The sequence below is a fragment of the Typopeltis vanoorti genome, chromosome 18, assembly GCF_054136105.1.
Source record: "Typopeltis vanoorti isolate ZY-2024b chromosome 18, IOZ_Tvanoo_1.0, whole genome shotgun sequence".
Taxonomy (NCBI): Eukaryota; Metazoa; Arthropoda; class Arachnida; order Uropygi; family Thelyphonidae; genus Typopeltis; species Typopeltis vanoorti.
This window is the reverse complement of record NC_143566.1, coordinates 84161982-84186553: the sequence shown is the minus strand read 5'-3', so window position 1 is coordinate 84186553 and position 24572 is coordinate 84161982. Positions and strand designations below refer to the sequence as shown.

The following is a 24572-nucleotide window of genomic DNA, read 5'->3' as shown; positions in this document are numbered from 1 at the left end:
GGATGTCCCCTAGTCCTCCCACAACCAGCCCTGTTCTCAAAAATATCTTCTGAATTAATTTTATAGAAACCCTTCAGTAATTTGAATGTCTCAATCATATCTCCCCTCCTCCGCTTATCAACCAATTTTTGCAACCCACAAATCCTCAACCTGTTCTCATACGGTTCATTCCACAGACCTGCTATCATCTTGGTCACTCGCCTCTGGATCCTCTCCACCTCCTCCCCATCAAGAAGAAACCTAGGTGACCAAATCTGAGCACAGTAGTCTAGATGGGGTCTTATCAAGGCTTGATACAGAGGAACAATAACCTGCTTGTCAATGTATTCTTCAGCAACCAAGTGATTTGATGAGCTGTTTTGGTCACTTTTGCAATGTGTCCTCTAAATTTCAATTCCTTATCTACCAACACTCCTAAATCTCGTGCCTCATCAATTTCCTGGAGCAGGGTTCCACCAATGCAGTAAACTGCCGCCAATCTTTTCACCCCAAAATGCATAACCTTACATTTTGCCACATTAAACTCACATCCATTCTCCTTAGCCCAGACCTCCAATCTATCTAAATCATCCTGCAAAATTTTGACGTCATCTGCATTCACTATTGCCCTACCCAACTTCGCATCATCCGCAAACAAATGAACTGTTCCTCTCAGATCATTTCCTATATCATTTATGAACAAATTAAACAGCAGTGGTCCAAGAACAGATCCTTGTGGCACACCACTAGTCACAGGCCGTCTTGTGGACTCTACTCCCGAGTAAACCACTCTCTGATATCTCTCCGTCAACCACCCTCCTATTCATCTCACCAACCCTATGTCCATTCCCATATGCTGCAATTTACTGATTAGAATTCCATGTGGAATCCTGTCAAAGGCCTTGGCAAGGTCCAGTAGAATCACCGTAAACCCATTACCCTTATCCAGTTCAGCCGTCACTGTGTTATAATACGTGAGCAAGTTACTGAGGCATGACCTACCCTTCACAAAACCATGCTGTCCCCGATACAGTATCCCATTTTCTTCTATCCAATCTTGTATTTTCCTCTTGACTATTTTCTCTAAGACCTTGACAATGATTCCTGATATGCTAATCGGTCGGTAATTTACAATAGCAGTCTTGGAACCACCTTTATGCAGTGGAACTATTTTCCCCTCTTTCCACCCGCTCGGGACTAACCCAGACATAATATAGTGATAAACAAGTTTGCTACTTGTATATGAGAAATATGTCTTCTCCTATCAAGATAATTCAATAATAGCCCATTGATCTAGCTCTTTCAGATAAGAATGCCTTAAGTACCTTATGTTAAGGCATACATGAGAATGTCTTATGTGTGCTTGAACCATACATATGAAATACAGCCTTGGTCACCTATTCACTAATAAACTTCATGCTGACCAGCCCTCTGATAAACATAAAAAATGAAACTCGTTGGGGATGTTGAACTTTTAAATAAATGTATGGCATCATACGTGCCCTGTTAAAGAAACAAAGGGCAACTTGATGTGAAGTATATTATACTAGATAAGAAATTATATTCTTGTTTCAATCTTTTACCCAAGCATAAGTAAGCAAAGTTTACACATAAAGTATCTGCATGACGGCTACTGTTGACTTCATATCAATTCCTTCGGTTAGCCATAATGCAAAGAACATTCTTTCAATTGTGTATATTGATATATTGGATGACTGGTTGATATACCGTATAACTAGTCTGCTTGTACGGATAGTTGCTGACTTCACATCAAACTGCCTTCAGTATCCCATAATACAAAGTATACTCCCTTTTGAAAGGAGTTCTGGGTTGTGATCCTTCCCCTATTGCTATGCATTAGGGGAAGGATCACAACCCAGACCAGTTTGATCTTTATTGCAGCCTCATCAGTGGGAGCCAGGCAGAGGAAGACACCAAGGCTAATTCAATGCAGAATTCATATATTTTCCATGTACAAGTAGTCAAATAGTATATCAACATATCACTAAAATACACTTAATCAGAGAAAGCTGTACAAAGTGTTTTCACTTAGTTATAAAGTATATTATACTTGACAAGAAATTATATCCTTTTTTTAATCCTTTATCCAAATGTAAGAAAACGTTTTGTGTGAAGTATCTTCAAGACAACACTATGCTCTATATATAAGTGACATAATAGTGAAGAAAATTCAAATTCAAACCTTTCTTGCCAATTCTAGAGTAAAATATGGATGAAAAGAAGAATATAATTGCTTGTCAAGAATAATATACATTCCAACTCAAAAAACATGCTACAAGTGCTAAAAGCAATTTTTCTTTTAACAGTATCATTCCCTGCTTGAAGGTCACTTATGAAAATGATCATTTTAAGCTATGCAGTATCCCAGGGGTGTCAATAACGTCAATCGCGATCTACGGGTAGTTTGCATAATGCTTTGGGGTTGATCGCAAATTTATTTTGTCTAAATTTTCAAAATAATATATAGATGAGTCTGAATACGATAAAGCAAATAAATAATATTAACCTATTTATCATGGTTCTATTTAAAATTTACATTAATTAAAAAATTAAAATAAATATTTTTTGTACAATAATTCCAGTTTATAATTTAATTATATTAAATTGAATTTTATTTCAAAAATTTCAATAGAAAAATTACAAATATTAGTTAAAAATATTTAAATTTCCTGGAACTTGGAATGACACTTTAAATCGGTGCACAGCAGCTATGAAACGGCGTATCCATGTAACAGTGATTTACAAAGAGTCAAAATTCAAGAATTGAAGAAAAGTTTGTCATCACAGCAGTTATGTTTCATAAAATAATATCGAACTCAGAGACAGCAACAACTGCATCGTTAAGAGTGAGCCATATTCTTGCCAAACATAAGAAACCCTTTAGTGATGGTTCAATTTTTAAAAAAGCATTTCTTGAAGCAGCTGAATCGTTGTTTTGTAATTTTGAAAATAAATCAGAAATAGTTGCTGCTATCAACGAAATACAGTTGCAAAATGAGTAGAAGAAATAAATTCGGATCTAAAAGAGCAACTAATTCAGGATATTAAGGATTGTTAGGCCTTTTCACTTCAGTTGGACGAATCTAACTGATGCAGTTTACATCACCCAAACTCGTTGCAGTGTAGAATAAGTAATGCTGGTTCATCGGGAAGTTCAAAATGAAATGTTTATTTTAATCGGTGTGATTAAAAAACTGCAATATTCTTTTAAGCATTATAACTAATTAATATTACGATAATTATAATAATATATTGTAATAATAATAAATAATATTACGATAATTTTTTCTTTGTCTAAACATAAATTAGAAATCAGAAATTGGCAACTCCTGTAGGTAGAGATGACCTTGCTAATGCTTCGGCCTGATATCTCCACTTGGGCCTGGCTCCCACTGAGGAGACCTCAATAAAGGTCGAAACTAGTCTGGGTAGTGGCCCTTCCCTTAATGCATAACATTATACATATCTGCAAGGAGATGTGTTTTGCATTATGGGAGATACTGAGATAGGAGTGATGTTAGCTTGCTCCACCTTTGCAATGAGTTGCCCGGTGTTGTACTACCTTACCTCAGTCCTGAAGATACTTTCAAGTGCAAACTTTGTTTGCTCACACTTAGATAAAGGATTAAACTAAATTTATTATAAATTAGAAATCTTATACCTTATACTCCAATTTTGAAAAAGGTAGATCGCAGGTATATCTGTATGGACAATGTCGATCTTATGCAAACATTAGCTTACACCCCTGCAGTATACTGATTCCCTAAATTTGAATGAGAGTTTTTATTATAGAAGGAACTATGCAAGCTGAAGAATTCTTTAATGCCCAAAACTGCTCTAATAGCAATAAAGTCATTATCACTCTGTTCACATATTAGGCTTAAAGCCTAACACACAAGTCAATACCCATTACAGCCAATTAATTCCATCATTCCATCCCATCCTATCTTCTTGTTTGTGTTAAGGCTCAATGGCCTGTCACAATCAAGTCACATGGTTCCATGAAGTTTCGAAAAAAAAAAACAGTTAATCGAAAGACAATTCATCAAATGAACAATTTGTCAAAAAAACAATTGACCGAAAATTTTAACTAAAATTTCATCAAATCGAAACTTTTTTTTTGAAAATGTTATGATAAAAGTGATCCATTTAGAACAAAAACTGAACCATGCAGACAGCTTCTTGTACAAACAACTTGTGTTAATTCCGCTAAGTCAGAGAGTTATTGAAATACATAATTTGCACATGTTATTTCTTTGTTGCCCTGAATATAGCTGAAATGAAAATTGGAACGGTTCGACATTTTCATGTAAAAGTTTCAAATAGCGAATCTGAATCAGATTAACTATTCAATAGCGAATAATCTCAAAATATGGTACACCTCAAACACTTTGATCTGATCAAGGAGCAAACTTAACTGCAAAGCTAATGTTGGAATTATGTAAATTATTAAATATAAAGAAGCTTTTTACTATGGTTTATCATCTGCAAGGTAATGCAATGTGTGCAAGGGTGAATAAGACTCTAAAACACACATTTTCTAAACTAGCTAATGGTAAATTGTCGAACTGGGATTCCTACTTGCTTTATTTGCTTGTTGGACAACTGTTCATTCTGCCATTAAAGAAAACCTTGCTTTTGTAATATATGGTTTTGATCCTAATTTTCCAAATGAGTTAAGATCTACACATATGAATTCTGGTTTCTCAGATATTGATGAGTATTTTGAAGAAATTGTAGAAAGAAATTCATTTATTCATGAGCTTATAGCAGAATCTAGTAAACTTAATTCCCATAAAACACAAGCATTTATAAATAAATTCGGAAAATATAAGAATCTTAGTCCTGGTAATTTATTACTTTTAGAAAATAAAAGTTGTCTTAGAAAAGGTAGTAAATTAGAAAAAAAAGCTTCAAGTCCGTATAGGATATTAGAACAATTATCTCCTGTGAATTTTAAAATTCAAGATATGAAAAATCCAACTAAAATACAAATCTTACATTCTGATAGATTAAGATTATATCTGTTATGGAATGATAGTTTGTGTTTCGGAAGTGATTTAAATAGGATATTAAAGGATGAAGGTTTTCCTAACCTAAATAATAAGAAAGTAAAGTTTTATAAAAATAAATCAAGATGTCAACCTAATTGCTCTGAAATTTCAAGGCAACAAAAGTCATAAAAATGATTACAAAAGATCATCTAGTTGTTTACATAAGTATAAATCTAAGTTCTCTAAAGAGAAAGTATATAATAAAATTAATAAAAATCAACACCTAAGCCTATCTACACGTAATGTTTTAAACTATTCTGAGCATATAGAACCACACTAACATGAATATAATTTCATTTGTTTTTTCATTTTAATATATTCATATAATTTTTCATATAATTTCATTTTCATATGTTTGCATATGTTTAATATAACATATATAAAAATAATAATTTTTGGTGCAACATAACTTACTGAATATTTTCAAAATCTGATTGAAAGAGGTGTGAGGAATACTTTTAAAATGATATGACTCCAAAAAAATATTAAAATAATAATCCTTATGTGTATGTTTCTATACATTTCTTTTTTTCATACCATGGTCAATTATATGTGTAGTATAGATTACCTTGTTTTTTCTTCGTTGGTGTATACTTCTACAGACTGCATTATAATGTTAAACCTGGAATAGACAAAATATCATATACACTTATAAAAGAAATATATATGTGGTATGATAATAAAATGGTTATTTTTGAACACGAGAACTACAGGAGAGAATGACTACTATTTGGGCTTTTTTGGTCAAATATATTTATTTTAAACTAAGTTATACCAACTAGTTTCGCCAACTGTGGCTGTTGGCTTCGTCAGGGTTAAAATTATATAAATGTAAGAATACTTAAACGCTAAAAACTGTTTTGCACTGAAACCATAAATGGACCGAATACAATCGTATTTTTATAAAAGCAGAAGAATGCATACATCACACATATAGCACGTGTATGATCTACTAGTTGTTATGTAGGAATGTTCTGCAGTTGGCAGCAAAATTTAATTCTGGCATGTTGAAAGATCTAATGAGGGTCTTCCAGATCTCAGGCAGAATTAATCCCTGGTTTCTACTTAGGTTTACTTCTGAATGGAGAACTGTTGTGGCTTCTTTTATCATTCGGGAGCAGAAATCCTCCTCTAAGTAGGGCATGGAGCTTTTATCCCATGCCAGAATTAAATTTTGCTGCCAACTACAGAACGTTCCTACATAACAACTAGTAGATCATACATGCACTATACATGTGATGTACACGTTCTTCTGCTTTTATAAAAATACAATTGTATTCGGTCCATTTATGGTTTCAATGCAAAACAGTTTTTAGCGTTTAAGTGTTTTTACATTTATATAATTTTAACTCTGATGAAGCCAACAGCCACAGTTGGTGAAACTAGTTGGTATAACTTAGTTTAAAATAAATATATTTGACCAAAAAAACCCAAATAGTAGTCATTCTTTCCTATATATATGGTATCTTTTTCATTTAAAAACAAAGAATTATTAAGATTATGATAATGGATATTGATTAGCACAATGTCACTTTTTAAATTCTTCCTTTCTAAAATTTAGATAACTATTTTGAGGTTTTTGTTTCCTGTCAAACATGATAGTTATCAATTCCTAATATGTATCCTCACTTACCTTCCTATCAATTTTATTCCAAAATAATCTATTCTTTGTTATCACTAATACTGTTGGTTCTTATATTTCACCATCAATCCATCTCGATCTTGGTCTACTCTGAGTCTTTTTTTCTGGCATCTACACTTGATTTATGTGCTCTCTCTCTCTTCCCACCCCCAAATTCTGTTTAAGTAATCAAACTATAATCTTAGATTATCTCTGCTCATATGTGTGTGTGTGTGTGTGATAAAAGGACCTCCTAGATGAGTCTTTGACTCCATGAGGACTTGGGGTAGTAATAATAATAATATACTTGAAGCTAGAAATGTCAAGTTTCTTCTTATATTTTCATTTTAATACGATTCTGCCAGTGATGCACTTGTTCATTACTCTAATTTCTGCTCAATATTCTTATATCTATGGTCTGTAGTCTTCAAGCAACTGCTTTATTTCTTATCTAATTCTCAAATCTATAGGTAAAACTGGATATCTTTCTGCTTGTTTTGAATAATTTGTGTTATTCCAAATAATTTATTCAACTTGCTGTCCATCATACCAGCTTTGCTTATTCTGTTATCAATTTCCATATTTCAGAGATGTTTCACAAACTGAATGAGAATTCAGCAATAGGAACTGATGGGATATCAGCACGTGTGCTAAATGAGTGTTCAGCTGAACTGGCTACTCCTTTGACCAGGATGTTTAACATGAGTCTCAGCACAGGGAAGATTCCACAGAAATGGAAAGAATCCTTGGTAATTCTATTGCATAAGGGTGGTGCAAAGCCCAATGTATCCAACTATCGACCAACTGGTATCTCAGGAGTGGTGGTGAATATTTTGAAAAAATTGATAAGGGCTCGCATTCAGAAATGGGTTGACAGTGAATCTCTACTTTGTGACAAGCAACTTGGGTTTACTAAGGGAAGGTGTCATGTTTTAGCAACTTGCTCACATTCTATAACAATGTTACCAATGAACTAGACAAGGGAATGAATACACCATGATACTTTTGGATTTTGCTAAGGCTTTTGACAGAATACAGTAGGGCAGACCATTGCATAAATTGGAGAATATGGGTTTGGATTATAGAATATTAGCATGGATAAGAGAATGGCTGACTGACAGATCAAAAAGTGGTATAAGGGAGGATACGAAATCTGCAAGATTTAAGGTAACCAGTGGTGAACCACAAGGTTCAGTGCTAGGTTCTCTTTTATTTAATCTGAAAATTAATGATATTGGGAAGGATTTGACAAGCGACATATAGCCATTTGCTGATGATGCAAAGATAGGAACGGTATGCAGGAATGCTGTTGATATGCAGTACTCAGAATGATTTGAATAGGCAGGAACTGTGAGCATGGGGAAATGAATGTCAGTTTAATGTCAATAAATGTGAAGTCATGCACTTTGACATGATCAGATATCCAATGTCGTATTATATTGGTGGGATTATGCTTGAAGAAACTGATGAGACTAGGGATCTTGGAGTGTTAGTAGATAGGAAGATGAAGTGCAGGGGCCCGTGTAGCAAAGATTGCACAACTCAAAAGATAATTGCAATGCTGAAATGAACATTCACATGTTAAGATTAAGGATGTCATTTTGTCTCTTTACAAGACCTTGGTAAGACCTCACTAGGACTACTGTGTGCAGGTCTGGTCTCCTGGTTTCTGTTGTGATTCTGATATAGTGGAGTGATTGCAAAGGAGAGTGTTAAAAATGATATCAGGATTGTGGAATATTGATTATGAAGACAGATTGAGAATTTGTACACTGCAGACACTAGCAAACAGGAGAAAGTGGGGGTGATATGATTGAGACTTACAAACTTTTGAAAGGGTCATAAAGGATTTCAGTTGATGGAATTTTTCAATTTATGGATGGTGGGGAAAGGGCATCCTTGGAATCTAAGAATGAATGCTGCTAAGAAGTGGGTGAGGTCTAGATTTTTCTCTCATAGGGTGGTGAGTGATTGGAATGGACTGCCATTGGATGTTGTGAGTGCAAGCAGTGTGAATGAATTTAAGAATAAGTATGATAGCTGGTGTGTATGGTATGTAGCCTCCCTCGATGTGTCCCTGACTCCCTGGAGGTCTCTCTTAATAATAATAATTTCCGCAATAACATAAAAGTCTGTCAACTATTGATAGTGTTCTTTTTCATCAATTTAACTAAGAAGGGAATAACGCTTCCTTCTTAGTAGGCAGAATTACTATATTTGCCGGCATATAAGACTCACCCCCTTTTTTGTATACATTTTTTTTAGGAAAAAACTTTATCACTGAATATTATAATGAATTTACAGTATTTCAAATATAAAGTAATAAGTAGGTCTACTTTCAACAAATACCTAATCTAACTAGGAAAAAGTACCCACCTTTTAATCTTCTTCGTCAAAACCCAGAAATTCATCTCCAGAGCTAAATGAAGACACTTGAAATCTTTTCTAAATCAGGATCTGAGTCCTCATACAATAAATTGTCCTCTGTACCATCCAGTGCATTACTAATGCCACACTTCTTAAATGATTTAACCACTGTCTCAGTTTTCACAGCATCCCATGAAGCTATGATCTACTCACAAACTTGCGAAATGCTAGGCCTCTTCCTGATGACGTAACCTCAAAATCTGAAGACTGCATCCAGCTGTTCCACTTCTCCTTCATAAATCCCTTAAATGGTTTATTAATACAGACATCTCAAGACATCTGAAGCTGACTAGTTAGACTACCTGGAATTACAGCTGAGTTTTCAATTTCTTGAGTTTATTTTTAACATCTTCTGTTCTGCGAGAACGAAACTGATCCCATACTAGCAGGGCAGGATTCTTCAACAGTCCGCCAGGGCACCTAGACCAAATTTTATCTATCCATAACTTCATTCCTCCTCCATCCATCCAGCCTTTTGCGTGAACATGTAAAAACACTCCTTTAAGCAGTTTTTCTTTGGGTAGCATCTTCCTTTTAAAAATCGATAGTCGTGGCAATTTTGTCCCATCAGCACAGCAGGATAAAACAACCATGTAGTGAGTTTTTTTGTGCCCCAAAGTTTTAACAGTAACACTTTTTTGTGCCCTTAGAATCTACAGTTTTGTTTGAGGGCACATCAAAAGTCAGCAGAACCTCGTCCATGTTTCCTATTTGCGCAAGTTCGAAATTTTTCCGTTTCCTTCCGTTAATGACGAATCGATGAAATTCAATAATTTTTTCTTCACATTCAGCTGGGATCTTTTGTGATATTTTTGTTTTAGTCTGTACACATAGCTGGTTTCTCTTCATGAATCTTGAACACTATGATGTTGATCCAGTAAAATTGGCGATCCCTCTGTTAATGGTTATTGCTTTCACTTGATGAATAATCATTTTTGTAGACACTGAAAGTCCAACTTTTCTGTGGTCAAAAATCCAAGTATTCAGTTCTGCCTCAAGTTCTGGCCATTTTGCAGTTCCACTTCGTAGGTTATGTTTACTGTGAGTTGCTTTTTTTAGACCCTCTTCCTGATTCTGCCAAGTTCTTATCAAGTTGGGGCGGCCCAAAATGCCTCTCTGCATTTCGGGCCCTGTTTCCATGTTCTTTAGTATACAAAATCACACGTAGCTTGTATGCAATATTGTAGCAATGCCAACATTTTTCAGCCATAATTTGCCAAGAAATTTAGAGAAAATTTAATGGCAGAAATTTATCATTGTTCGCAACGACAATTGGAAAGTTTAAACGAGCAGGACGCATGCGCAATGACTGAACTCTATGTAAATGAAAGTAATAAAAAACTGAGTATCAGCGTATAAGACGCACCCTGTTTTTCAGACCTATTTTCAAAGAAAAAAAGTGCATCTTATACACCAGCAAATACGGTACTTCCTTATCACTTCATTCTGTGAATGAACTGACTTTGAGTGTATAGGTATAATCAAGAAAACGTCTATTTATGTGTAGCTGTGTTATATTTATGAGAAACACAAATATATATAGAAAATAATTAATAATACTGTATTCATTGCAGTCAATAAATATTGTAATTCATAATAAAATTTTAACCATCTTTTACATCTGTATGATATAATACTTATTTTATTAAAATTAAAAATTTATTACAAATTCAAAGCTTTCCTGTTTCAGATTTATAAATTAAGATTTATGAAATGTCTTTGGGACTTGAAACAAGAAAGATTTCAAATATTCCTGGGAATTCATGGGAGAAAAATCTTATTTATAACCTTTTTTTTTTTTGAGTAGGATTCAGAAAACTGGACAGTAACTTGATGGCAAATGATTTGTTGCTGTGCTTTAAAATAAGTTGAACAAGCTAATTTTCAAGTTTCAGAATAAATATCAAATTCAGAAAAAATATCAGTGCAACAATTGGTATAAAAAGGCAAAATAGAAAACACTATTCAATTCAATTGAATAGAGCAATTAGCAAGTACCATTAAGATTAGAAGAATTTTTTCCCTTGGTATCCAAGATTGGATAAGAACCTTCTAATTGCGTTCTGGTGAAAAAAAATCAAAGGAGGCAATGAATGTTGCAAGTGTGAAATGGGAGGAAGATTACTGAAATAATAAATCAGGGAATAGAGGAATAGTACGAAGCCAGGTGACTGGTTTCTTACAATTCAATCTGGCTTTTTATTCAATCAACAATTCTTCCATATCTATGAAAACAGCTTTTTTTCAGAATCTTAGTTCAAGGAATATTGAGTAGCAATTGTGAATATAAAAAATACACTTCTGGTGTTCACTCTTAGTAAGTTCTCTGAAACTCCATTTCATCTAAGTGTCTGCTTTGGTTCTTGTACACTGCATCAGAATATGCATCATCTCCATTACTTCTCTCAACCTTTTTATATAATTGTATGTGATATGTAGCATTTCTGTTCTAGATAATAGCATTCTTATCTTTAATGTTACACAGTGATCAGCATTCATTTTGGTAATTTATAGAGATTACAAGAGTGTTAGGAATAATTACTTTAATTCCCCAACGTTTCAACCTTCATATTAAGGACATCATCATCTGGAGCATGCACGCACACACACACACACACACACGCACACACACATAGACAAACAATATTACATTTCAAATAGTATGCCAAAGTGACAATGATTCAATCAAAAGTTATTCTGCTAGCCTGACCTCTAGTGAAAACAAAATCTACATTTGTTCTCTGATGATGTTATAAATAGGATATAGCAATGATGTATTATTTTTATGGCTATTTTTGCCTGTTTTCGTTTAGGAGTGTGCCTTATTTTAAAATCATTTGCTTTTTACTCAAAAATACTTAGGGCATTATAGGTGTATATTAAAAATAAATATATGCAGACTAGTACAGGAAGAAATTTTGCAGATACCTTGTTTGGATGTTAGGTTGTCTTCGTTCTGCATGCTTCTGTTGTTAGGCTGTTAAAAGGGTGGGGGTTTGAGGTAAGGTGGGAAATTAATTAGAAAACCCTTTTTTTTTTTAAAATAATATATATATATACATATGTATATATATATATATATATATTATTATATTTAAGGGTGCTGTTATGGGGAAGGGTTTTATGGGAAACTGGAGTGTGGGGGAGAGTGTTAATGGAATGTGAGCCGTTTCAATCGTGCTATCGTCATCGGAACATTTCAGGATAAGTGTAAGGCTATGTCATGTTGGCTTGGTGTTTCTGCCTTTGAGATGCTTGTGTTATCACCTATTGGTCGGAGTTGTGACCTAATTTTTATGTTGTGGAGCTTCCAATAGCTATGATGTAGTTTTTTTTTTCCTCCCACTAGAAGTTAGGCCAGTAGAATAACAGATGATCAAGTCATTGTCATACTGTTTGAAATATAATATAGCTTGTCCTTGTGTGTGTGTATATATACACACACACACACTGCTCGAAAAGAAGTCAACAGACATTCCCCTTGGCAAGGTGCATCGTGCCATGTAATGAGTCGTGTTTATAGCTGGTATGAACTGGAGGAACATGTTGCCCCAAGTCAGTGCAACTGTCTCTGTTTGAAATGGCTGTAAGAAGGGAACTGATAGAGTTTGAAAGAGGTATTGTGATAGGATGCCATGTTGCAGGCCTATCTGTTTGGCAAACTGTTGACAAACTGGGCCATCCCAGGTCAACAATCAGTGATACCATACTGAGATGGAAGTGCAAGGAGTCAACTGTGAGTGCTGCCCACAGTGGATGACCCACTACACTCACCATGACCGTAGGGTCCTTTGAGGGATACTATGTAAAAACTGCCATTCTTTGGCCAACAGGTTAAATGCAGAGTTAACTCGAATGTGAATCTGCACAAAAACATTCAGAACTAAGGCTCACAACATGGGTTTCCATGGCAGGACAGCAATATGTGAGCTCCACATTACCTGAACTAACATATAGCATTGTCTTAAGTGGTGCAAAGAGCATGTACAGTTTGATATGAAAGCTTGGAAAGCTGTGTCATGGAGCGACAAATCATGATATACTCTCTACTGAGCAGATGGATGGTGTATGAGTGTGGCAGATGCCTGGTGAACATTTCTTAGCAGAGTGTATAATTCCAACTATGAAATTCAGAGGTAGCAGTGTGATGGTATGGTCCTGTCTTTCCTGGTTTAGCCTCAAACCTCTATTTGTAGTGCCATGAACACTGAACTCTGAGAGGTATCTGAACATTCTGGACAATGCAATGTTTCCTACTCTGTTGGGTTTCTACAGAACCGACCACTGTCTGTTCCAGTAAGACAATGCACTGTTAAGTTCTGAATAAAACTAAAAGTGGTTAACTTAGAGTTTCTTCAGAGCTTAACATGCATTTTAAAACTTTGCACATACTGATATGTCAAGCAGGTAAAATTAAATGTGAAGGTGCCAGACAAATTAGTAATTTTAGAATTCTGTTATTTATCCCTTAATATCAAAATGTATTTTGTTGTGATTAAATCCACTGCCTGAGCTTTGCTAAAAATAGCATGAGTGTTTGTGCACTACTGAGTGAAGGTCTAACGGATCAAAGATCGATTGTCAGAGACAATGCACATGCGCCAGAGTACACGTTGACCGTGAAGGGAAGGCACATGACTAAAACCCCCACCACCACCACCAAAGAGATTACTAGGGGAGAATGTGGCGCTAGTGAAGGGAGTTGTACCTTGAAGTGAGCAAGGAAGGAAAAGGATATGACGTAGTATAGAAGTGTAGGGGCGCATAATTTAAAAAGGCAACGCAGTGCCGGACTGGGCTTTTTTCTCTCGTCTGTCGGATCCTCTGCCCGAGTCCCTTGCCAGTCAGTTGTCTGCTCTTGTGGGAGTCATGCTCTCTGTGCCCTGATGTCCGTCCTGGTTTCTTGGGTGAAGCATCAAGCCACAAGTGAGGAAAGAATGTCGAGCAGTCCTTGAGAATCTGCTGATAGAAAGTTTGTCCAGTGGAGCTGAGGTCCGGTATGCAGTATAGACAGCAGAGCTTTGCTTAAACCTGGTGACCAGTGAATGGCAAGCACGTGTCTTCAGTGTCTGAGATTCATCTAGCCCGAATCTGACAAGAAGGAAACAGCAGGTCGAACGGAACCAAGAACAGATCTGAAGGTGAAGCTGTATCAAGATGTGTATGATTTTCCAGCAGTTCCCAACTGGGTGGTAACGTAGAAACCTTTTCTTTGTTCAATGAAAGTGTGCAGAAAGAGTGATTGTAACTTTTAATAGAACACTTAAGTCTAGAATATTGTGATTTCACGTAAGGACTCTACAAACCTAGTTTAGAAAGACAGACTAAATTCCAAGACATGAATGTAGAAATTAGAGCATGACCTGAACATCTGTGAAGTGCACAACCTTAGTAGAATTGTGTCCTTAATCTTTGTATTACTTTTGTTTGAGTGTTATGTGGATTTGATACCTGTGCTTGTTAAGAGAGAATTAGAGAAATTGAGTGCGTATATTTTATCTGAAAGTGACATTGAAGTTTGTGCATGACAGAGTTAACCTTAATAGTGTTGAGTCATTAGCTTTTGTTTCACCTTTGTTTGCATGCCATGTGGAACTGATACCTAAGCTTGTTAAGACAGAATTAGAGAGATTGAGTGCTTATGATTTAACTGAAATTGATATTGAAGTAAACGTATGTCTGAGTTATATACATGACTTGTAATTTGTTTAGTGCATAATTAAATGTTTTCTTTTGATTTAACAATTGCCTTGCCTGAGATCATTTTCTACTGCACACACACCCCATAAAAAAAAAAAAAAAAAAAAAAAAAAAAAAAAAAAAAAAAAAAGAACCACAGCGGGGGGGGGGGGTATTTTGGAAGGGAGGCCACAACTGTAGATAGGGATAAATTTGAGACTTGAGTTATTTTATATAAAGATTCAGAAATTAAGGATACAGTTCAGAGCTCAGTACTGGTTCTTTGATTCTTCACTGTTTGAAAATCTAGAACTTAGGGTGGCTCAGCAAAATAGAAATTTTCCCTGAGTCAGAAGAAAGAACCAGCATTAGCTCAGAAACAAAGGAGTTGCCATTGTCTGGTAGGAATCTCTTTGCTTTCAACCCACGAACCATATCCTTATAGTAAAATATGGCCCTGAGTTAAGAGTAAAGATTAGAGCATAAAGAAGAAGTGAGATAAGGGAAGGAAGAGACATAATTTGACCATAAAATAGACATAACAATACAAAAAAAAGGGGGGATGTAACAGCACCATGCCATAAGACTGCTACTGCTGTAACTGCATGGTTTGTGGACACGATGCCACCACACTTGAATGGCCTTCACAGAGCCCTAATCTTAACCCTAATGAACATCTGTGGGATAAACTGGAGCAAGCGGTGAAGTCAATAGCTCCCACAATAGGCCCCACAACTGTCCACGACCTCATTACATACCTACAGGAAGAATGGTTGAAAATTGCACATTGATTGCTAGTGTACACTTGTGGAAAGTATGTCCTGTAGGACTGCTGTAGTTATTGCAGTAAAATGAGGTCTTATATCTTATTAAGGTGGGTGGTACAGCTGTTTGTCCCTCACATTATGGTGTCCATTGACTTCTTTCTAAGCAGTATATATGTGTATACTCCAGATGATGACCTTAATATGAAGGTCAAAATTTTGAGAAATTAAGTGATATTTTCTAAAACAGTTGCAGTCTCCATAATTTACTAAAATGAACAATTAATAGTATGTTTTTCCTTTGTATTATAGAGCACTCATCCAAATAGGATCACACACATTGTCTCTTCCTAGATACATTTAGTACTGAATGATAATCCAACAGGTTTAGTGTTCTATACTAATCCTATATAGGATTAGTTCCATACTAGAAAGCAGGAACCTAATATCTATGGAAGGACAACTGAACCAACAGGATTAGTGTTACATACTAATTAGAATGATCAGCAATGGCAATGCTGAAAGTTAAGTATCAGTATTAAATAGACAATTATTTTCCTTAAATTAAATTCAGTGTATTTAAAGACAGAATGAAATCAATGAGTGAAATAAGAATAACAAGTGTTATATCATGATAAGCAGAGAATAAAGTCATAAAAAAAAAATAAATAAATAAAAAAAACTGAAATCAGGAAAAACTAGGTATAAGTGATGCTGTTGGCACACTCTCCCTCGATGAGTCTTTGGACTCTCTGGAGGTGTCAAATAATAATAATAATAATAAAGTTGCAAAGTATGCCTGTCTGATATTTTAATGAATACAAAATGTTACAAAAAACAATAAATATGCCCTGACCTATAAAACTTGTGCAGTGCAGTTTTTAAGCTATCTACTAAAGACTGGATCCAGTGCCATCTTAACTTCACAGTTCTTGAAAGACTAATATGAAAATCTTCTGCTTTATCCAAAGAAATGTTTTTTTGGGCTACTGTCGATATAAGAGAATCTACCATATTTTCAAAGTGAAGTGGAGGTATAACTGAAAAATATGAAAAAATAGAATAATAAATAGAAGTTTATGAAATTAATATCTGAGGTCTCAAATTAAAATCAGACAAAAGCTATAAAACTTATATATATATATATATATATGGGAATAAATTTTTAACTTGGGTATATTGTATATTAGGATAACCAAGCAATTTTATATGCTTGGTCATTTTAGCTCCTAATCCCAAGTATGCAAACAATTAAGTTTGCGCCTGAAACAAAGTTCAAGTCTAAAGATGGTACAACACCAGGGCAACTCATTGTAAAGGTGGTTAAAGCTTTGATCACTATTCTTAGTATTTTCCCATAATGTAAAGCACATCTCACTAGAAGATGTATACTGCAATGCATTATGGGTGGGGTCACTACCCAGACCGGTTTCGACCTTTTTTGAGGTCTCCTCAGTGAGTAGCTAGACCCTAAATACCAAGGTTTTAGTAATACAAAGCCTTATCAACTTTACCTATATAAGTTGCAACAAGGTGTATTAAGTTTTAATAAAAATCTCTGGAGGAGATATTGATGGGAATAAATTTTTAACTTGGGTATATTGTATATTAGGATAACCAAGCAATTTTATCTAATATACAATATACCCAAGTTAAAAATTTATTCCCATCAATATCTCCTCCAGAGATTTTTATTAAAACTTAATACACCTTGTTGCAACTTATATAGGTAAAGTTGATAAGGCTTTGTATTACTAAAACCTTGGTATTTAGGGTCTAGCTACTCACTGAGGAGACCTCAAAAAAGGTCGAAACCGGTCTGGGTAGTGACCCCACCCATAATGCATTGCAGTATACATCTTCTAGTGAGATGTGCTTTACATTATGGGAAAATACTAAGAATAGTGATCAAAGCTTTAACCACCTTTACAATGAGTTGCCCTGGTGTTGTACCATCTTTAGACTTGAACTTTGTTTCAGGCGCAAACTTAATTGTTTGCATACTTGGGATTAGGAGCTAAAATGACCAAGCATATAAAATTGCTTGGTTATCCTAATATATATATATATATATATATATAGGTTATTTCCCCAGAATATTTGACAAAATTTCCAATGATAATATATACAGTTCACTTTCATTACAAAGTATTTGTAAGGATAATAGGAATTATTTATTATAATGGATGGCTTAACTACAGTGAATTTTCTTTACAATAGTAAGCTAGAAGGTTACAGTTAGGATCTTTAATGAATGATTTGTTATAGTGAAAGGCAATTCTATAACAAACTGTGGCATTTAAAAGCATGTAAAATGAAATGCAGATTATATATAAGCTAGAGGAATAACTATTGCCAGAAAATTTAAGTTAGGTCATGTGATCTTGGCTGGCTGGTGGGCCTTGTTAGGAATAAAATATTTTCAAACAGATGGGAAAGTGATGACTGGCTGGATCGAGTGCTTTACTAGAGTCAACCTGCAGCAGAAACCTGAAGTTATTGAGATAGATCAAAGTCTCACATGAAGGTGACATCACCATCAGGTGACAGGACATAGTATGTATATTACAAAAAGAAACTTTTAAAGTGCCATGCAGTCATCAGGTCATGTAAAAATTTTCAGTTCAGAGCAGCTGCAGGTCCACCCAGTTGTAAAGAAAACTAGAGGGAATATTGGTATCAAGTGTAGTGGTGAAGGTGTTAGAGAAAGAATGCAAACCTGGACTGATGAGAATGGAAATCTTTGAAGAAAGTAGTCTTAATAAACCCGACATGGGTTTGTTAAGGGGAGATCACGCTTTAGTAACTTGGTTGCATTTTATAACAGGGTGACAAGTGTACTTGGGTAGAGGAGATGCCCAGTACACTGATTTTGGTACACTGATTTATCTGGATTTTGCAAAAGCATTTGATCATGTACCATATGATAAACCACTGTTAAAACTGAGCAGGATGGAGATAGAGTTATTTAGTAGCTTGGCTACAGGGATGGTTTGGAAGTAATACTACTTTCCATGACCATTTCAAATCCAGCATCTAGTCACTCACACACACTTAATATATTTCAAGTAAAAACCAGAGAGCTTATGAGAATACCGTCCTCAGCATTGGAGGAGGCTAACAAAGAATATCATCTACAGCCATGAGTGACCCAACAGTCCATTTAGGACTATGGGAGAGAAGAAGATATACATATATACACACACACATTTTTATATAACAAAACCTGTGGTGAATTCATCAATAAAAAACACCTATTAACCAAAGTGAAAACTATTTAATTGTAAATATTTCATCCCAAGTATCTTGGGACATCATCAGTAGAGTAGTTTAAACAATACTAGGAATAACATACGATTAGGGCACGTGCATGATTACAATGGAATCTCAATATGCGAGCAGTAAGGTGTTATAGAACTAAATTAAATATAACTGAAAAAAAAAAAAATTAATTTTCAAATTTTAAATTTTGCTACAATGAGGGCTGATTCTGTAATGTTTTTGCTTAAAGTTAAAAATTAACTGACCAATAAGAAATAACTATTAAATAGGAATTGTATAAGTAATGATTTTTCTTATTCTAGTAGCAAGGCTTATACGTTGGTCATAGATAACTGATAATTAGTTTACGGAATTAACAACGCATATAAAGCATATTAATTAAAGATAACTTTAATAAATAACTTCTATATTTCGGCAACGTCATGCTGCCATCTTCAGGAACATAAAGATATGGTATGTGCACGCAGGCACTAACAAAAGCAAATGAGGAAGAAAGCAAGAAACTAATATTGTTCCTAAAGTCCTAATGGTGCCCTCTGGTGGGCTAATTTGGTTATCTTGGCAGTTGGGCTGAAGTTCTCAAAATGTAGGTCTCCCAAATTTGGGGTAGTTTCATGCACCCAAATTTGTTGAGGTGCAACAAATTTGGGTGCATGAAACTACCCCAAATTTGGGAGACCTACATTTTGAGAACTTCAGCCCAACTGCCAAGATAACCAAATTAGCCCACCAGAGGGCACCATTAGGACTTTAGGAACAATATTAGTTTCTTGCTTTCTTCCTCATTTGCTTTTGTTAGTGCCTGCGTGCACATACCATATCTTTATGTTCCTGAAGATGGCGGTGTGACGTTGCCGAAATATAGAAGTTATTTATTAAAGTTATCTTTAATTAACATACTTTATATGCATTTTTCTTATTGGTACAGTAAAATTTTAACTTTAATCTAAAACGTTACAGAATTTCTATTTCTAATGTTTTTTTTTTTCCAAAAAATAAAATCTTGCACAGGGTCCATGAAAAGCTAGTTATGGCACTGTATGTATATATATTCAGTTATGAAATATAGATCTGTTTATTTTACAACTTTGAAATGAAAACTTTTAGGCTCTTCTCTGATAATTATTTCTATGCATTGATCATGGTTCATATATATATAAAAAAAAAAAAAAAAAAAAAAAAAACTGACACAGGAATGGTTTTTACTGAATGAGAGTTCTTGTGCTATTAAGGTTTCTGTCTAATCTCTGATGAGAACCAACAGCTTGAAATAGCTGTCAGTTCTCATTATGGAACTGAGGTTATGAAATATAGACAGTTATTATTTTTGCATGGTTAGGTGAAGTATTATTACACATATTTGCAATATTTCTTCATTCTACAATTCAGTTGAAGCACAAAATATTCTGCCAAAGCATGCTGAATTAAATTTTCAATATTCTAATTAAATTTTATAAGCAAATGTTTCAAAAAAATAAAAAAAAATTACATGCATTAAAAAAAAACAAAAAAATCTTAATTTTTAATGTTTTTTTTTTAATATTTGTTCATAAAAATTTAATTCAGTATGCTTTGGATGAACATTTGCTGCTTTGACCAAATTTCAAACCAAATATTTGGTTATCTGACCAAATCATGGTTCAGTACATCCCTAATATTTTGCACTGCAAAACTGTTATATGAATTATCATAATATCCCTATGTATTTTTAAAAAGCAGGGAAAAAATTTATCAAACTTATATTAGTAGAATGAAATTCAATGCAGAAAAATTACTTACAACTGACATATACATGTGTTGCCCAAACTCCTCTTTCATGAGGAAAGGAACGAACTTTCCCATGATGCTTAGTAATATCATCCTCATGCTCATCCTGAGAGTAACTTTTAAACATATCCAACACTTGAGAAGGAAGAGGAAGTAGTGGTCTGTAAAATAGTGATGTAAAATAATTTGAAAATATTTATCATGCAATTAACTGTATATTCATCAATTCGAATTGTAAGAAAATATCATTATATTGCAAGGAACTGTATTATTATCATCAATGGACTTCAATGAAGTAAGTCATGATAAGAGGTCCCTTTGTCACAAACACAGCTCATCATGCCATGCTTTAAATACATGTATTTAAATAATTCACTGTGCAGTCACCACACTCTCGGGCAATGCATTTCAATCATTATCCATGCAAAAAAAACCTGCTTCTCACTTCCTTGCACACAACCTCGACTAGAATGCAAATTCATTTTCTCAACCTTAGATAATCACTTCTGGACCTTTCCAACATCTCATCATCTTTTTGAAAACCAAGTGATAAAATTTGTGTACATCAAGGCCAGGGGCAGCTCATGCATAGGCACTGTGGAACTGCAGCACACCAATTTTTCTCGATATATAAATATATTTATTAATTTATTTATATTTACTTGTAATATTTAATTTTATCATCTACAATCCTATACAATTCTCTTATTTTGTATAAAAAATAATAATTTTTTGTAGCACTTAGGAGGGCGAAGGATGCTAGCAGCACTGTGTTTACCACAATGTCATATTGCTACGCATGCAAGTATATGCACATCATGGTGAGATGCGCGCTATTAGCGTAATGCAGCACAGTCCGTCGCACAGTTATACTGTTGTTTGTATTGCAGTTTGCGCCAGTAGTAGAGTGTTCGTAGTGCTTATCAAGTTTACTCCGTCTCTTTAAATATTTGGACATTACAATTAAATCATTTAATTGTAATGTTCAAAAATTTAAAGAGACGGAGTAAACTTGATAAGCACTACATGGTAATGTTCAAAAATTCTAAATCCATTTCTTTAGTTACAATTAAAGGAATGGATTTTATTTTTTTAAGTAATTTTGAATTATACTAAACTGTATAATTTTATCGATAATAAACAATATTTTTTCATGAAACAAAACAAGAAGAATATATTTTATTTTTAAATAAGTTTGAATTATACCAAACTGTATAATTTTATCGATAATAAACAATATTTTTTCATGTCTAATTTTTTTAAAACATTTTTATCATAATTTTGATATTTTATCCAAACACGTATACACTGTACTTACAGTGTGTATGTATATTTCGAAAGTTGCAGCACCCCCACGATTTCAAGTCATGAGTCGCCACTGATCAAGACCTTCTACAATGGAACCATAATCTCCTTACTTCTACATGTCAGTATCCTTTGCATTCAAATATCTGCAGTCAAAATATCATTACTTGATTTGGGTTTTGCAAGAAAAATATGATTATTATGTAGAGAAAAATTCCTTTGTTAACATAATTCTATTCAATGGTTAACTACAACTAGAAAAAGCAGCTAACAGATTAAGAAGGCTGTTCTACATCAACATTATCTCAAGATAGAATTAATCTGACAATCAGAAAAAAACGCAAACCGTGCTCAGTTTGGAAAGTGAAATAAGACAGAGGTGCAGCTGTAATCCCATATACAGGAAACATTTCAATGTAGCTAATGTCATTTGTGAAAATGTGTGTTTCTTAGTTGGGTTGTTTTGCATAGTTAACTGTATGTGTTCTCAGGCCAAGTTCCTCTTTTACAAGAGGAAGAACCTAAGTTTCCAAGAGAAAAAAAACCCTTCATCCTCTGTGGGCAAGCTAGTTAACTGTATGTGTTCTCAGGCCAAGTTCCTCTTTTACAAGAGGAAGAACCTAAGTTTCCAAGAGAAAAAAACCCTTCATCCTCTGTGGGCAACTGGGTAATCATTCAGCTTAAAAGCCTAAATAAAAGATCTGGGCAGATAAACATATGAATATGAACAATACAAAGCACAGAGATCAGACAAAATTAACAGTATATGGAAATACAAGATAGAATATCAATGGGATATCATAATCATGTCTTGTTGAGCAAATAACTAAAATGAGTGATTATGGAACCAAGAGGTGATCCAATTATGTGGCACAGTTTACTGAGAGCACTAGAATTGCATGATATCTGGAAGTTTTCTTGTTACTAATGTTGTTTATATATAAAACCAGTACATGACTTATCTTCATTTGTTGTGAGCTAATTAACAATATACATCCTTGGATACCTAAACATACCTTGGATATGTTACATAAAAAATTTTTAACATGTTAATAAACATGTTTTATATAAGTTATCTGTATTATTAATTAACTCATTTATGTCTACTTATGTTTCCATTCTAAACCAAGATGATGGATAACTAATTATTTAAAATGCATAGGAACTGTTAAATGATGTTGTTCAATTTGTGCCCATTTTATGACTTTCTATAAAGCTGTTTTTTTTTTTTTTTTTTCCTAGCTTAGCATATGTTTATCCTTATGATGCTAATAGCTTGATTGGTGAACTGCATTAACAATTTATAATGTGTGTCAATAAATATACATACCAGTTAAATTTGGGTCTGTGTACACTCAGTAGTACCATTGAAGAACATGTAATGCAGAGAGATAGTAACTTAATTATAATTGTTACCAGAAGAAATCTGATGCATTTCACAGTAAAATGACTAAAAATGTTTTCTTGTGATGTGTCAGGTTGTTTTCAATATTATATATATTGATATTTAATGTTCATCTTGCCTGTTATGCTCAGTGATTTGCTAACAAGTAAATTGACTGCACAAAAAACTAAACAAGGCTATGTTTATTTTATTATTTTACCCCCCCCCCCCTGAAAAGTCTGTGTATCCTCTGGTACACAGACTTTTAAAATCAGTTTTTGATTAAAAAAAAAAAAAAAGCTGATCCTGAGAGAAGAAAAACCTTTTCACATGGGACTAGCTAATCCATCTTCTTATAAAAAGCCATTATAAAGCTTCATGAGAAAACTACATAGTCCTTGGCTACTTTACAATACACAAGACAAACCATCTTACCAATGATTTATTATCCTACGCATAAGAACCTTAAAAAAAAAACCTTTTCCATGTGTAGATGGAGAATTAGGTAGTGTAGACTGGCTTATGTGAAATAGAGCACCCTACCAGAATTAGTCCTTGGATGATGTACATAATAATAAGCTGGTTAGGTCATGTGATAATAAAATCATAACTGCATGTTTCAAAAACTCCTTACGTATTCCATATCAATATCTTTCCACTTATATAGATATCTAGGCTGGCAGTGCTCACCCCTCAACTTAATGGTAAAACATTGTCGACATTTCCAAAGGACCCAATAAACGACCCATTCAAATTCAAAATTCAATACATGAAAAACATTCATTACAAGCAAGCGAGAGACAGCTTTACTGTCAGGTTTATTTTTATTAAGAGATAACTGTTAATATAGTAATACCTATTTAATTTTTCACACTGTTTTGGAGAGTCATTACACTGACATTTCGAGTTATGATTAGAATTTCCGCATTTTGATACCGATGGACAAGCAGAAAAATTTTCTGTACTATGTTGAGATATAACATCTAAATTTTTATCACTGACAGGTACTATCTCAAGTTCAGAGCCATCTGGTCCATTAAGAGAAACGTCGCAGCTTGCTTCATTATCAGAATCATCGGTATCATAACTAACCAACCTCATGCTGGCAGAAAAATCTACCATTTTTTATCAAAAAATTTAACAGATGTGAAGATAAAATTGTTAGACGAGAGAAAGTGTGATATTAGCGCCACCATAGTATCTATGGTTAGTATTGGAAACAAGTTCATGACAAATGAAACTCAAGCTAAAATTCACAATATAAATTGTGGTTCAGATAGATTGGTTCT

The 24572-nt window shown here is 34.1% G+C and overlaps 1 protein-coding gene across 1 annotated transcript in view; it reads right to left on the bottom strand.

Annotated features, from left to right (window-relative positions):
• The window catches only part of LOC150096871 (U6 snRNA phosphodiesterase 1), a 39188-nt gene extending 14752 nt beyond the window's left edge, over positions 1 to 24436 (bottom strand). The window contains exons 1-4 of the mRNA XM_090408514.1: positions 24140 to 24436; positions 20607 to 20755; positions 16402 to 16585; positions 5623 to 5676 (exon numbers count right to left, since the gene is read on the bottom strand). Of these exons, the coding sequence (XP_090264640.1) occupies positions 5623 to 5676; positions 16402 to 16585; positions 20607 to 20755; positions 24140 to 24405 (653 nt within the window). The 5' untranslated portion in view covers positions 24406 to 24436. The remainder of the gene's footprint in view (positions 1 to 5622; positions 5677 to 16401; positions 16586 to 20606; positions 20756 to 24139) is intronic.
• Between the last annotated feature and the right edge of the window lie 136 nt (positions 24437 to 24572).